Here is a 15793-nt window from a genome sequence, read left to right as displayed (position 1 = left end):
GCAGATCTAAGCAGTATGAAAGGCAAAATAGATTTGCACCTCCAGTATATCTGCCCAAGCCCCATCAGTGCACATCAGTTAAATGAGAGCACAAGAGGTGCACTTAGACCACCCATTTTCTCCACTGCCTCCTGGCATTGTCTGTATGCATAACAACATAAGAACCTTGAAGGGTTGCCTCAAAGGTTTACCTATTCCAGCATCTTGTCTTTCTATGGCCAGCCTAGGGCCTCCCAGGCATGACGATGGCAGCGCTCTCCCACAGTTGCACCCCAGCCGCTGTCATTTAGTGAAACACTGCCTGGGAGCATGGAAGTTTTTATGGCCTAGTCTCTTCTCTTTAGTTTTGTCCAATTCCCTTTTCAAAACCTCTACGCCTGCCCTGAGGCCCATTTCCAAAAATGCCTTGTGGCAGCAAACCCGTTAATTGCTGTGCTTCGTGTGAAGTGTTTTCCCCATGCCTTTGCACTGGGGTGGGGAAACAGGGGAAACAGAGCTCCATTGAGTATTATGGGATTCCTCTGCACATGCTGTGCCTGTGCGCCACTGGATTTCGTATCAAGAAAATGTTTATAACTTCTGCTCACAAGTTTCTCTAGTAATAGTTCTAGATTTTGATTTGGCATGGACCACTGTTGAAGAGATGCAGCAACTTTCTAGATTTTCGCATTTTATTTAAAAATAGCTTAATGAAAGGGGCTCATGTACCACATTCAAACTGTGTTTAAAAGAGAGTTGCAACCCAGGAGTGCATTGGTATCTGAACAAGTACATGAATTTCTAGAAGCTGATGATGGGATTGCATCCTTGCACCACAGGAGGGAGATAGAGGTCAAATTCAATGTTATTAAAAATGTTGCAGCATTTTAAAGTATCTATATATCACCTGTGAATCTGCTGAATTTTAAACTTTTCTCTTACTGTTGTCATAGCAATTAGCATAATATATCAAAGCTGAAAACCATATATATGCATTGTGATGGTTTTAAAATCTGAACATGAAATGCTGCTGGATGGTTTTTACTGAGCTGCGTGGAAAAAGAGAAATAAAAAGTTGTGGTCGAAAACCCAGAACCGAAATTGCTTTTCCTGTCTTTTCCTAGTCTTGTCGTTCTTCTGTCTGTCTCAGCAGGAAACAACACTGCTGTCAGCCATCCTTTTCAATCTGTCATTCTGCTGTCACATAAAGTTGAAAGGACAGATATACTGACACTGTCTAGGGTCCAAAGAACCACTTTGAGGCTTTTTATAATCAAGCCGTGTATAAATTATATGAAATAAATGAGTAGATAAACTATGGAACAAGTTCTGTGGGGCATTCTGCAAATAGTTGTCTGTCCTTTACCTTTTGGCGGGTTTCCTTTCATATTGAGGGGAGTTTCAAAATCAGTTTGCAGTAGGTGGTGGCTGCAGTGATGCTAGTCAGAAGTCCGGAGGGAAAAGATCAAATACCACTCTTGTGTGTGTTTCATAGGGAGTTGCCAGCCCAAGTATTGTCTACTCTGACTGGCAGCTCTCCAGTCCTTAGAACCTCCTGGTACCTGATCCTTTTCACTGGACATGCCAAGGATTGAACTGGAATCTTACCAGTCAGTCATATTATTTCCGTTTTTTTTAATAAACTCTGTATTTTTAGTCCAGTGGGTATGCATCTTTGGAAAGGAATGAACAGACTAAAAAACTTACAAGGCACATCGTCGACATGGCAGGTATACAAGAGAAGAAGAAAATAGCATAAGTATAGATTTTAATATACTGAAATAAATAAATAAATAAATAAATAAATAAATAAATAAATAGGTAAATAATGGATATTTATTTTTAAAAGGCCAACAAAAGAGCATTAACATCTAATTGTAAGATGTATTTTAATATAAATTGTATTTTAATATTTTGCTGGAAGCTGCCCAGAGTGGCTGGGAAAAACCTGCCAGATGGACAGGGTATAAATAATAAATTTTGATTGATTGATTGATTGATTGATTGAAAGGAAAAAATTGAGTGGGGAGGAGAATAGACACATGAGGTAAATCATGGATGAGGAAAACAAATGGGGGGAATACTAATTAAAGCTGATTCCGGATGAATTCATACCTTGCGGGGAGACTACATTGAAATGGGATGATTATTAAGGTACGTCATAAAGGCCTACCAAATACAAGCATAATCCTCAGGCTCTGCTGGCTCTTGGTAGCTTCACCACCCTCAGAAGCTCAGGGTGGTGGCTTGGGATAAAACATTCTTGTGTTGTGGAATTCTCTTTCTGCAGAGGTGCATCTGGAACCTTGTATCATATAGCTTCTGTCGTATGCTGAATATGTACGTCTTTACTCTGGCCTGTGACACCTGAGATGTATATTTTCAGGATCCATCCTGTTCCTGTGACTGCTGGTTTTTAAAACTGTTTTAAATATTTTTTTGATCTTCTCCCCTCCACCCCAGAAGAACTGTTTTTCATATTGAATTTTAAGTTGTTGTAACCTGCCCTGGGACTGTATAACAAAGGGTGATAAATGAAATCTAATAATAGTTATAAAATATTGAATGCGGTGGACCAAGGGGGGAGGATATGTCAGTGTAGATTGCAGAAGCGATGCAGAGGTCAGTGCAGTGCAAACACACTGGGAGGAACACCTGGTACTGCCAATGCGTTTCTACGGCACAGACCTCCCCACTCCCTTCCACCTGCTGGAAAGCGCCCCACCTGCTGGAAAGCTGGCATAGGTGCTGCACCCAACCCAGTGAGCCACTAGTGGTAGATTGAGAATGCCCTCCCTCCTCTACAAAGCGATTATGAATTTGCTTGAAATGCAGCAAAATTCCATGGGGGGATAACAAATCTAGTTTTGGTACGGTATGCTTTTAGTTTGAGGTTGCCTTGCTCACTGAAGATTTCAGAGGTCCATAGAGTGATATAGAGCATGTGCTTTTGCATTAAGAAAGGATAAATATTTAAAGTAGGTGCAAGGTCATGGTATTGAATGCTCTACAAACAGTACTACTGGTACATTACCATACAGTAGTTGCTTTTCCTTTGTGCAAGAGGCCAGTTCTAGCAAAATGCACTAGAGGGAGCTCATGTATGAGGTACTGGAACATAACTGCCAAACTGATATTTTTGGTCAACTGTTTTCTGTTGTGTTGCAAGCCTCTCCTCACACATTGCTGCCAAGGAGTGTGGTGGAATCTCCTTCTTTGGAGGTCTTTAAGCGGAGGCTTGACAGCCATCTGTCAGGAATGCTTTGATGGTGTTTCCTGCTTGGCAGGGGGTTGGACTGGATGGCCCATGTGGTCTCTTCCAACTCTATGAATCTATGATTCTATGATTATGCATTGGTAGAGACCAGTGTCCCCATACATCTCATGCTTCCATATGTATTGTGCTCCCTTGCACATTTATATGAAAATCTTACATCCTGTTAGCCAAACGTACTCGCCCCCACTTAGAATCATGCACAAATAGTTAACTGTGCACTTTAAAAGAGAAAAGAATGGCCTGTCAATTGAAATGCATAAATAAACTTCCAGAAACCCCACATTTTAATCTGTATTTCATGGGGGATTATGCTGATGGGGACTAATGGGAGTTGGAGTCCCATGTAGCACAATGCCTCTGTCACTCATTATTCCTGACTTTGGGACTTTTGTCAGTTGCACAATAATATTCTCCTGGAATGTCTTGTTGAATAAGGCAGGTAATAAATCTGGTTTCCACCATATAAATCTGTGTAGCAGAAAGGATGCAGGTACAGCTGGAGTCAGGAGTTTGGTACTGTATTGTGTGTGTGTTTTTAAAACAATTTTTAATGTATTTTTAAACAAATACAAATGCAATACAGTAACCATTAAACACTTATCCAGCAGTACAGCTAATGGTGTTTGTTTTAGGAGTTTGGTATGGTTGAGTTGTTGTCTGCCCAATAGCATCACAGGAAGTTAGGCTCTAAAAATCAAAGTACCATAGTTTTCAGCTGGCCGTCCCTAGGAAGCATATGTTTTAATGCCAGACAGAAGCTTTACTGCTGCTGGTGAAGAGTCTGACTAGCTGCGTGTAAGACTACTGAGGGAGAGAGAGAGAGACAGAAGCAAATGGAAACACCTCCTCTGATCAAGGCCCAACTGAGAACCAGGAAGGCGTGGACCCCCCCCCCCCCTTCCTATGAAGCAGGTTGTTGCCTATGGCACCTCATGCTGCAATAAATCAGTTTGTCTCTATAGTGCCCCAGATTTCTCAGCATTGCTGCAACAGATGTATTGAATTGCTCCCACCTTGTGACATGCTGATGGTGAGGTTGCATTGCATTGGGGTGGAATTGCTGTCAGCAGCAGCTTTGATTTCCTTTGATGTACGGATTCTCATCTGCAAGTTAAAAGAATCCATGGGTTCATTGATTTATTCTCATCCATGGTTCATAGGCAGATATTTGCATCAGCCACCAACCATTGCAATTTGCTTAGAAAGTGCCAATGTATATAAATACACATATGCATATAAGATTGCCATACTATATTTAAAATTATACCATTTAAAACTGGGAGAGCATCCCCATGGGCCTTATTTTAATATCAGTCACTAGAAATTATGCCGTCACAGGCTTCTTTGATTCAGGCTCGCCCATGGGTTAAAGAAAAGCTCTGAAGATGGCCTGTCTTTGTCAGAGAAGTTTTTCTTTTCAGCTTCTTTTGATCTGACAGAGATCAGGCTGTTTAGCCTGGAGTAATTCACTGTGATCTCAGTGTTTTTCGAAGTACTTCCATCCACCTACTGATTTTATTTAATTCTAGGCTATTACCAAGCTAGCGTACTTGTGTGCCCCTTCAGGTCACTTGATAGAACGTGCATAGCCTTTATTCTACGATGCTCAGAAATGACCATAATTAGAGCGGCCCTAGCGATTTCTGTCCAGCATGGTTTGCAGACATACACAGGCATTCCTAGATGTTGCTCAATCCTCAAATGAGTTTGCATCCTGTCCCTGTGTGAAGAAGGAGCAGATGTGCTGCTGATGAAGAATGCAGAGCCAGGTAGACAGGAGTTCTGTCAGTGTTCAGCCTTGCCCAGACCTTGAACCTCAGGTTTCCTCAGGGGCAGGACCTTTTAGCAGATCTCACGCTTACCAATGTGGAGGAGCCATCTGATTGGAACATCCCTGCCGCAGCTTTGGAGGTCCCCACACCATTTGCCTGGGATCCTGGCTGGTTCTTAGACACACACCCCATCTTCCCTTGGAGCAGAGGTGACCACAAACCAGCCATGCAGCTTCACTGCTGCTGGTGAAGTGTTTGACTAGCCGCAAGTCAGGCTTTGACCAGGCCCTGAGAGAAAGGGGTGAGATGGGGCCTTGGTCTTAGTGGTTTCATTGCTGAAGCATTAGCTCTCCTTCAAGCTCTAGCCTTCCTGACCTTGGGGAAAGGGACTCCTACTCATGCAGAAGCTTCCTGTTCTCTTTTGTGATGAGATTGTTCCATGTATGCATAGGGATGTTCCATGTATGATTATGATTATTAATTTGTACCCCACCCATCTGGCTGGGTTGCCCCAGCCACTCTGGGCAGCTTCCAGCATATATCGAAGCATAGTAAAACATTAAACCTTAAAAAGCTTCCCTATACCTTCAGATGATTCCTTCAGATGTCTCCAAAAAGATACATAATTACTCATCTTTTTGACATCTGATAGGAGGGCATTCCACAGGGTGGGTGCCACTACCGAGAAGGCCCTCTGCCTGGTTCCCTGTAACCTCTATTCTCACAGTGCAGGAACTACCAGAAGGCCCTTGGTGCTGGATCTCAGTGTCTGGGCTGAATGATGGGGATGGAGATGCTCCTTCAGGTATTAAGGGCCAAGGCCATTTAGGGCTTTAAAGGTCAGCACCAACACTTTGAATTATGCTTGGAAACGTACTGGGAGCCAATGTAGGTCTTTCAGGTTATATGGTCCCGGCGGCCTCTCCCAGTCACCAGTTTAGCTGGCGCATTCTGGATTAGTTGCAGTTTCCAAGTCACCTTCAAAGGTAGCCCCATATAGAGCGCATTGCAGTAGTCCAAGCTGGAGATAACCAGCGCATGTACCACTCTGGTGAGAGTAGGTAGGGTCTCAGCAGGTGAACCAGGTGGAATTGGTAGACAGCTGCCCTGGACACAAGTATGCAGGAGGAGTTTCTCCTGTAGACGGAAAACTATATGAGAGAACGGTAATACTCTGGGTGCTGTGTGAGACCATGCAGACACACATGCTGAGATTGCTGTGTAACAAAAAATTATATATATGGGAGTTGTAATCTAACAGCATTTCAAGGGACACAGGTTCCCTTTCCCTGAACTAGACAAATTGCTTTTTCAAGTCTTGTCTATAATAATTAGTCATTGATTTGGAAACAGTATACTTGCTTATAGTTTCATTCAAACGAAGGAGAACTTTGGGTCTTCCTGCTTTCTTTGCCTTGATTCCACCTATTCTCCAGCAGAAGTATGAATACTGCTGTCCTGAAACAGGCTTTTGAATTGAATTCACCCTGTATATTGTTGAATAGCATGAGAAGATCCTGCTGAATCAGGCCAATAGCCCAACTAGTCCAGCATCCCAGTAGCCAACAGATGCTTATGGAAAACTTGAAAGCTGGACCTGAGCACAACAGCACTCCCCACACCTGTGATTCCAAGCAACTGGAATTCAGAGACAAAATTGCTCTGACAGTGGACATAGAACCTAGCCATCGTACATAACACCATCAAATTGAAAGAGACAATACAGTGTAACTGTAAATTATTTCCTAATACCTTTTGGAATAATAATAATATACAAAGAGGACACAATACATTTCTTATCGTTCGCTATTATTAAAGAACATGTGCTGACTTTCTCAAATCAGTTAAGTACTTAAAAAAAATCTTTTTAGGTAAGGTTGGTTTACTCATTGAGCAAGCCGACACTGGTATAAACTTACATGGCAATACATCTCTTAGTGTGAATCATAAGCATATTTACATGGAAGCAAGATCCACTGAAGTCAGTGGGACTTGCTTCACAGGTTAGGGGTGGCTAGCCTGTGACCCACAAGATGCCCTTGGATTTGGCTCCCATCATCCCTTACCATTGGCCATGCTGGCTGAAGTGATTGGAGCTGGAACTCAATGACATCTGAGCAACCATGGGTTCTCCATCCCTGATCTAGGTGATGTGGGTGAGATGACTGGGTCTGAAGCCTGACTCTTCCTAGGGCTTTATGAATGAAATTGGTTTCTGCCAGGAGCAGGGCCTTTTTAGATGTGAACCCAGAGCTTTGGAGCACTCTCCCTCAAGAGGTTATTTTCTGATCTTCTTTGATCATGTATTCAAATATATGTAAAAACCTTTAGGCAAGATGCAGAAAGCAACTTCGTGTTTACCCAAAGTGCTCATATATTGCACTACCTCATTGATTGCCACCACCTCTACTTGGGACATTGAACTCCCCTCTCCTATTGCAAACTGCTGTTGAAACTCTCCAGAGGGAGGGAGGGAGGCTTAGGAGGGAAAATACCAAATTTAATGCATAGTTCTTTGGAGTCTGGCTGTTGATTGGACATAACAGTAGCCAATCAGTTTGCATGGAATGTAAATGATCAAAATAGTTTTGCTCTTCTGTCTTCTTTTCCAAGCAGTGTTAACTGTTAACATATTTGCTTTTTTCCTTCCTCAGAGCTTTACAGACTGTTCAGTTGGGATATGCAGATGTCTTGGATTACCTTGTTAGAAGCCAGAAGCTTGATCTCAGTGTTGCTGATGAAAAGAACAGAAATCTAATATTTTTAGCCACGATATATGATCAGTCAAAGATCTTGGATTATTTCCTTGAAATGGTCAGTCGCTCAGAAGATTGACATTTAAATTTATTTTTTTAGGTTTTTGAAACTCTTATTATAAAGCAGGAGGTGTGGAAGATGTTACGCCTGCAAACCTATGCACATTTACATGGGAGTAAGCCATGTAAATTACATTTACTTCTGAGTAAGCTTGTCTAGGATTGCACTGTAAATTGCTATTTAGGTGTAACTTTGATTCTGATCTGCAATCTCATTTCTTTAGATTTTAAAAAATTCGGATTCATTTTTTGTGATAACTTGAATTTGCAAACATGTCACATTTACATTTTAGATGTTTTGCCATCTACTTAAAGCAGGCGTGGGGAACATTTGGCCTTCCAGATGTTTCTGAGTGACACTGGCCATGTTGGCTGGGGCTGATGGGAGTTGTAGTTCAGCAACACCTGGAGGGCCAAAGGATCCCCATATCCAACCTAAAATGTCTTTGGTGCACATCTGAAACTGCAATGTGTGAAGCAACCTTCAGTGATGTGAGGCTGAGTTAAAAGACTGCTTCTGAAAACTGCACAGCTGTTGATCCATTATCCCCCAAGGGTAATGTGCAGGCTTATGGAGTGGTGATTGTTCAAATTCCACAAGGTGTTGCAATCGTCTCTTTGCAGAAGCAAACTGGTGTCAACTTTATTAGTTCGGGGAAACGTTTGAATTGATGTCTGCCTCCCAAACTCAGTAGCATCTCTCGGAAATTGTTTTCCTTGGAAGCGTGAGTTACAGGGAGATGAGCTCCTCAATAAGCTCAGAAGTAATTTACAGTGAATTCCTTGGCTTATCCACTAAGAAGTAAGTTCCACGGAGTTCAGTGGGACTTATTTCTAGGCAAGATTAGCACAGAACATTAAAAGGCCAATGTTGCAATCGGAATTCTTATAAAAGAGTTCATAAGACACCAGACTTACAATAGATGCCATAAGTATTGAGAGGCTCTGCAGAGGTACTGTTTCTTCTTAACACCCAAGAGATCATCATCTTGATCCAGAGCCATCATTATCTTAATAAATGGTGGCGTTGGTGATGATGGCAACAATTACTGATGAGGTTATACAAGTTGAGCATGCTCAGTTGACATGGAATGCTGATGGGAGGGGGGCGGCGCATGAGAGCAGGGTGATGGAGTGACCGGGAGAATGAAAAATCCAAGCCACTCTTCCTCTGGGTCCTGCATCTCGCATTTGGTTCCCTCCTCCAGCTTACTCCATTTCAGCACCAATTCTTTTCTGCAACTACGTTCGTCTATCACAAAATTTAGATACTGCTTGAATAAGTGGCTTACAAAAGCTGTGCAAAGCTGAGCATTTGAAGAACATGAGAAGAATTCTGCTGGATCAGACTGAAGACCTAACTTCTTAGTCCAACATCTTACTTCCCACAGTGATCAGCAAGCCAGGAAGCCAAAAAGCACAGGGCATGGAGGCAATTGCCCTCTCTTGCTGCTCAGTGGTATACTGCCCCTGAACTTGGAGGTTCTATCCTAGAAAGCAGCAAAGGGGGAAACACCCCTCCCCCCTCCATTACTGGATCTCTGTTGCTTCTTGGAGAAAAGACATTTTTTCACATACAAAATGATAACTGAATCAAAAAACGGAAATTAAAACAAGGCTGGGACTTCTCTCATGCACCCAAAACCATCGTTAAGCAGGATTGACCTCTCTGCACATCAGCTGGTGAGTGGAGAAGTCAACCCTCCTCTCCCTACCTCTACAGGCCAGCCTTGACAGGTGGGCACCATCACCCACCTGTCAATCATCAGATGCAATTAAGCTGTCTGGTTATTGACAAGTGGGCCCACTGCCTGTCATAGTTGGCCCATGAGATTGTCAGTGGTGGTGGGAGATAGAGATGGGAAACCTTTTTTTGCCTGCTGGGCCAGATCTTTGTTATATGGCAGTGGTTCCCCATTAGCTAAGTACTGTGTACCCCTGTTTTTCAAAAGCCAAGCCATGAAAACCTTTCTTTTGAAATAATGGATATCTCTATGGTAGTTACAGGTAGGTAGCCGTGTTGGTCGGCCGTAGTCGAAACAAATTAAAACAATTCCTTCCAGTAGCACCTTAGAGAACAACTAAATTTGTTATTGGTATGAGCTTTCGTGTGCATGCATTGGTATCTGAAGAAGTGTGCATGCACACGAAAACTCATACCAATAACAAACTTAGTTGGTCTCTAAGGTGCTACTGGAAGGAATTTTTTAATTTTATATCTATGGTAGTTTTTGTTATGTGAATTGTGCCACAGACCCCCTGGGTGGGTTACTCCCGGGGGTCCTCAGACCACCAGTTGGGAACCACTGTTATATGGCATTTGCTTTTCCATTTCATTTGATAAAACTGCCCTGTCATTGCAAAGGCAGAGAGGGCTTCTTTTTCTAAACTCCTCATAGTCCAGAAAGCTATGGAGAAAGATGTGCCCCACAGGGAAGGGAATGAACTTCCTTTTGTGGTGAGGTCACTTGGGTAAAGGGTAAAAAGGTTGTTGCTGCCTCCTAAGCAGGCATTGCATCCTAGTGCCTGGATTAGCAAGAATTCTGCAACTCCCGTGCTGATGCACAGTTCTATTTTAAACTGCCGTACCCTGAGTCATGACAGTCTGGAGTAGTATTGTTTCCCTTGCGTATTGCTGTCTTCCCACGATTTCAACAGGGATCATTCCTATCTCGGGTTCTTTAGCTAGAGATTGCAGGAATTGAACCTGACACTTCATTTGTGGAAGGCTTCAGATCTTCCAGAGCTGTGCCCCCACTCCGCGCTCTGTTGCTGCATTGCGATAGTGAAGTGGAACCTCCAGGTTCAGAGGCAGTATATTGTTAAACAACAGTTCCTGAGGGGCAGCAAGAAATGTGTGCAACTGCCTTCATGCCTTTAGCGTGGACTTCCCAGAAGGTACTGACTCTGCACTGTAGGAAATGAGACGCAGTACTAGTCGGACCTTTGGTCTGATCCATATAAGGAGTTGATTTATGTCACTGTAAGTCTTTTATAATGCAAGTCTTTATATGCCCCAAATCCCCAAGCATTTTGTAAAACTCCAAAACCATCAATGAGATTTCTGATGCTGCTGTACTTACGTACTGTAGTTAAATTTATTTCAGCATTGGTTCTAGCCTATCTGAAGAGAGGTGGGGGTTTTGGGGGGGTGTATTTTTAGATTTAGAGTTAACCAAATAACAAAATACTTATTTCTCCATGAGTTTTCCAAGTGGTTTAGAAATGGAAATTACTTGAGTTTTAAAACTTCGCGAATGAGAATTAGAGATGAAAGTGACCTAGAAATCAAAAAATTTAATGCATTGACAAAATGGGTCCAGCAACAAAATTTTGCAGCATGGAGTGTTTCTGTTTAGGATTACAACCAACCATATTATTTATCTCGAGAGCTCTTTTATTCCCCTTCCCTGGGTTTTGTCCAGTCCAGCATTCTGGGTCCATTGAGCATGCTCAGTCCTTATTGAGCTGTTTTTAGGGTCCCCCTCCCCAAAAAAGATATATATGTCTGGAAATCTTAGGGTTCTCAAAAGCCTGCTGATACTTCCTTTGGTGTGTATGTGTGTAGTTTTGGCTACATAAGGCTCTACATTCACAGAATGAGTTTGCTATTAGTACACAATATACTAGCAGTGTTGCTCAGGAATTCTAAGAAACCAAAAAATCAGTGCAATTTTGAAAGGTTCAATTCGCCATCTTCATTCTAATTGGTGTCCAACTGTATCCAAACATAGGTGAAAACCTGCTCCCTGATCTCGTGAACCACCGTGCAAAATACACTTACGATATCTTAAGAGGAGGCGTGTGAATGCATAACTTGCAACATCCCCCCCCCCGAATATATATTAGATTATGTTGGAAAGTGCACAAAATGCCGGCTTTCTGATTTTATTCTACCTGGCCTTTAGCTCTGCTTCGGTGGGTGAGCAGTATTTCCTGCTAATTTTCCAGGCTCTTCCTGTGCCCAACATAAACCAAGTAGCAGAAAATGGAAACACACCACTTCACGCTGCAGTAAACACTGGAAAAATGCACCTTGTGTCTTCGCTCTTGCATTACCCTGGAATTAACGTGAACGTCCCAAATCCACAGTGCGATGGGGCGACTGCATTACATCTTGCTATTGCTTACGGTAATGCTTCAAACCTTTTTTGATAAGTTTTGATTTTAAGGTAGTTCTGTCATTTTACAAGTGCAAGGAGATAATACAGGTGTTTTGCCCCTCTTTCTTACGGCCAAATTAGAGGAAACAGTGGAGATTGTGGTCAGATAGAAGCAGCCCAGTGTTGGGGGGGGGGAATTGGGAGTTGGAGGTTTTTACAACCCTTTCTCCCTATGCAAGGGGTGGGGAAATCTCAGGATTGGGGACCAAGTCTCTCTGTCTGGCCTGCAGAACTCTCCGAAGGCCAGGGTGGAAAGCCTAGTTAGCGCTTCTCCAACTTTGGAAAGGAGTTGGGAGGGCTCTAGGACCCTGCCAGAACCCTCACACCCCCTTACCTGCCTTTGGGAAGGCGGGGCTGGGGTGGGTTTGGCCTTGCACAGGGTGTCATAGTACCCAACTCCACCACCCCCTCATCCCAGGCCACACACCCTCCCTGGCCCTGCTTCATGCCCTGAGATTGCCTAGCTCAGGGGCCAGCAAACTTTTTCAGCAGGCAGCCAGTCCACTGTCCCTCAGACCTTGTGGGGGGCCGGACTATATTTGGGGGGGGGATGAACGAATTCCTATGCCCCACAAATAACCCAGATGCATTTTAAATAAAAGCATACATTCTACTCGTGTAAAAACACGCTGATTCCCAGACTGCCTGCGGGCCAGATTCAGAAGGCAATTGGGTTGGATCCGGCCCCCGGGCCTTAGTTTGCCTACCCATGGCCTAGCTGGAATGTGCTCCTGAACTCTGACAATGCATCTTGCATGTCTGGATGGAGGTTAAGAGAGGGGGTGTTGGTAGAAACTAGCCAACTGCACAAAGGTAAACTTTTACATGTGTTGCTCTGCCTACTTTTGCATCTGGTACCACCCACCACTGGCATGTGGCCCTTGGAAGGTTGCCCAGAAGGGAATGCGGCCCACAGTTTGCAAAAAGTTCCTGCCCTGTGCCATTTTCCTGATGAGAAAATCATTCCCACCCATTTGCTCCCTAAAGGAAAGCATATGCATGCCATTATCCATAGGTCTTAATGGGGCAAATAACAGCTTTGGGCATTGGTGCCATCCTGGCAGGGATCTGGGCAAATGTCTAGGATCCCACTGAATAGAATTGACAGGAAGGATCCCCAAATGCAGCTGTGCCGGCTTACCACATTTTAATAGTAAGTTGTTGTTAGCATCTGTCTGTCTCCAGAGACAATGGAGTGCACCTCTGGGGGTGAGACTGCAATCCTATATACTTGTTTACCTAGGAGTGAGTCCCACTTGACTCAGTGGGAGTTTCTTTTCAGTAAGCATAGGATTGTGTTATAAGTGATGTAATACACATTAATACACAGTGACTGCATGCCTGGCAGCAGGGTGTGTGTGGAGAGGGCAGTTTCATAAACCGCAGTGCTAAATATGCTACAGAATAGGGACACTGGGAACTCTACTCCAGCACTGCCATCTTAGAGGAGCTCTTTTAGAAAAGTTTCTATCTGCTGGGTTCCTTTATTATTCAGGTGTAGGGGAGGGAGAAGTAGACTACATTGACAGTGTTAAGTAGATCTCAAAATACTTGTTGTCTGCCCTGTTTGACATGGAAAATTGTTGTGCATGCCACATACTATACCACACATACCTGTCAGGTTGTTGTTGTTTTAAAAAATCCAGAACATCTAGTCTTGTTCCTGCCCTGATCTTAAAGTCCCGACAGTTTTAAACCACAACAAAATTTAAAGAAAAAAACAACACTAGTATTCTAAAGCGTGCATTAATATTCCTAAAGGTTGTGTTAACATAGAAATCATAATTAAGATGCTTCCTATTGTCATGTTTTAAGTCTGAAAGGTAAATCTGAAATATTTCACTTGGTAAATTCTAAACCACACATCTGTTGCTAAGCTAGTTAGGAGGTGATTAAGAAACTTTGCTAAACCAGATAGATAAAATCAGAAGTCTTGGAAGACCTGGATTAAGTTCCTGAGATCTGAGCAATACAACAAATCATCAAGTTGAAAGCCCATTGTTAATGGTTTATTTTCACAAACCTATAAAAGTTGATTTTATAGCTGGGGAGGGCTTAGTTGCAGAGCGTACAAATTTGAAGCAGAATGTTCAAAGTCTGTTCCCTGGTCTCTCCAATTTAAAAATGCACACCAGGTAGCGGGTGATGGAGAAGACCTCTGTCTGGTACCCCAGAGTAAGACTGGAGAGCCTCAAAACGTTGTGAGACTCCCAACTCCCATCACTCAGCCAGCAAACAGGGATAGTGGAAGTTACGAACACCTGAAGGGTCACTAGTTCCCCATCCCTGTCCTAAATTGTTGGAATTTGTTGCCATCCGTTTCTCTCTGGAGACAAGGGAGGCGTGCACCTTTGGGGGTGAAGTCAAACTGTTGAAGAGCATGCTAGATAAACTGTTGATCTTACTCTGTGTGAGGCAGCTTCGAGTGGTTGTAGAAAATATATTCTATGCCAAAACACATTTACCTCTTTATTTATTTATTTATTTTTCTCTCTCTTTTAAAATCTATTTAGGGCACCTGGGAATTTGCTATTTGTTGCTGAATGCCACCGCTGATGTAGAAAGTCCCATGGGAGGGCTGACACCTTTGCAACTTGCCGAGATGTTTGGGAATGAAACTATAATTGCCCTTATCAAAATGCACGTAAAGAAATTTAAACTTGAAAATAAAATGTTTGCCTGATCATATTGTTGAACAACATCCTGTAGAATTTTTGAAAATATACCACCTATTTTAATTTTTCTATTAAAGCTTTCTCCCCGCACAAACTTGGGAGGCGAGTGTGTTTTCTTTGTTAGAAGTCTGGCATTCTTTACCAATGGTGCTCCTTCAGTTACGTTCAATTCTGTTTTGAGTGCTTTATTTTCTTTATCTCAATCTGAGGCTGCTTCCTGATTTTCTTACATTTCTGGGTTCTCAGCTGTGACAGAAGGGACAAACTGCTGGTGGGAGAACAGTATGCTGCTTTGGGGGCAAGAGCAAATTGACTCGTGGAGAACCCGAGAACAGGGAAGGGAGAAAGGGCGTAAGTGGTCACATGACAACTAGTCCTGCCCTGCCTGGAGCAATTAAGTGAGAACATAAGAAGAGCTTGCTGGATCAGGCCAATGGCCCATCTAGTCCAGCTTCCTGTTCTGACAGTGGCCAACCAGATGCCTGTGGAAAGCCTGAATGCAGGACCTGAGTGCAAGAGCATGTTTGCCTTCTGCAGTTTCCGGCAAATGTTATTCAGAAGCATGGTTGGAGGCACAGCATAGCCATCATGGCATGAGTTCTAGTATCATGAGACCACAGGGGCGGATTTTCTCTATCCGCTTTCTCCATGTTCTTAACTAAAAAGTCCCAAATGCTTCAACCTTTCCTCATAGGAGACCTGGAACCACCATGAACCAGGGTGGAAGAGTAGGAAAGAGGTGAGATTTGTGGGGAGGGCATAGTAACTTGGACGTTAGGGAGGGAAGTGGGAAAAGATGCAGTGGGACTGAGGGGCTGAATACAGTTGTACCTTGGAAGTCGAACAGAATCCGTTCCGGAAGTCTGTTCGACTTCCAAACCGTTTGGAAACCAGGGCATGGCTTCCAATTGGCTGCAGGAAGCTCCTGCAGCCAATCAGAAGCCGTGTCTGATGTCCGGGTTCCAAAGAACATTTGCAAACTACTCACTTCCAGGTTTGTGGTATTTGGGAGCCAAAACGTTTGACTCGCAAGGCATTTGGGATCCAAGGTATGACTGTATAATAATAATAATAATAATAATTTATTATGATCAGAGACCAGCTTGGGTAC

General features: G+C 43.2%; 1 protein-coding gene across 3 annotated transcripts in view; it reads left to right on the top strand.

Moving 5' to 3' along the window:
- The window catches only part of LOC117056345, a 28145-nt gene extending 13369 nt beyond the window's left edge, over positions 1–14776 (top strand). For 2 of the 3 annotated variants that reach the window (XM_033166570.1, XM_033166571.1), the window contains exons 4-6: positions 7683–7842; positions 11742–11976; positions 14521–14776. In XM_033166570.1, the coding sequence (XP_033022461.1) occupies positions 7683–7842; positions 11742–11976; positions 14521–14690 (565 nt within the window). In that variant the 3' untranslated portion in view covers positions 14691–14776. The remainder of the gene's footprint in view (positions 1–7682; positions 7843–11741; positions 11977–14520) is intronic. The other variant, XM_033166572.1, reaches the window with a different exon arrangement.
- The last annotated feature ends 1017 nt before the right edge of the window (positions 14777–15793 follow it).

This window comes from Lacerta agilis, chromosome 13 (assembly GCF_009819535.1).
Source record: "Lacerta agilis isolate rLacAgi1 chromosome 13, rLacAgi1.pri, whole genome shotgun sequence".
NCBI lineage: Eukaryota > Metazoa > Chordata > Lepidosauria > Squamata > Lacertidae > Lacerta > Lacerta agilis.
The sequence above is the reverse complement of the archived record's forward strand: the minus strand, read 5'-3'. Positions and strand labels throughout refer to the sequence as shown.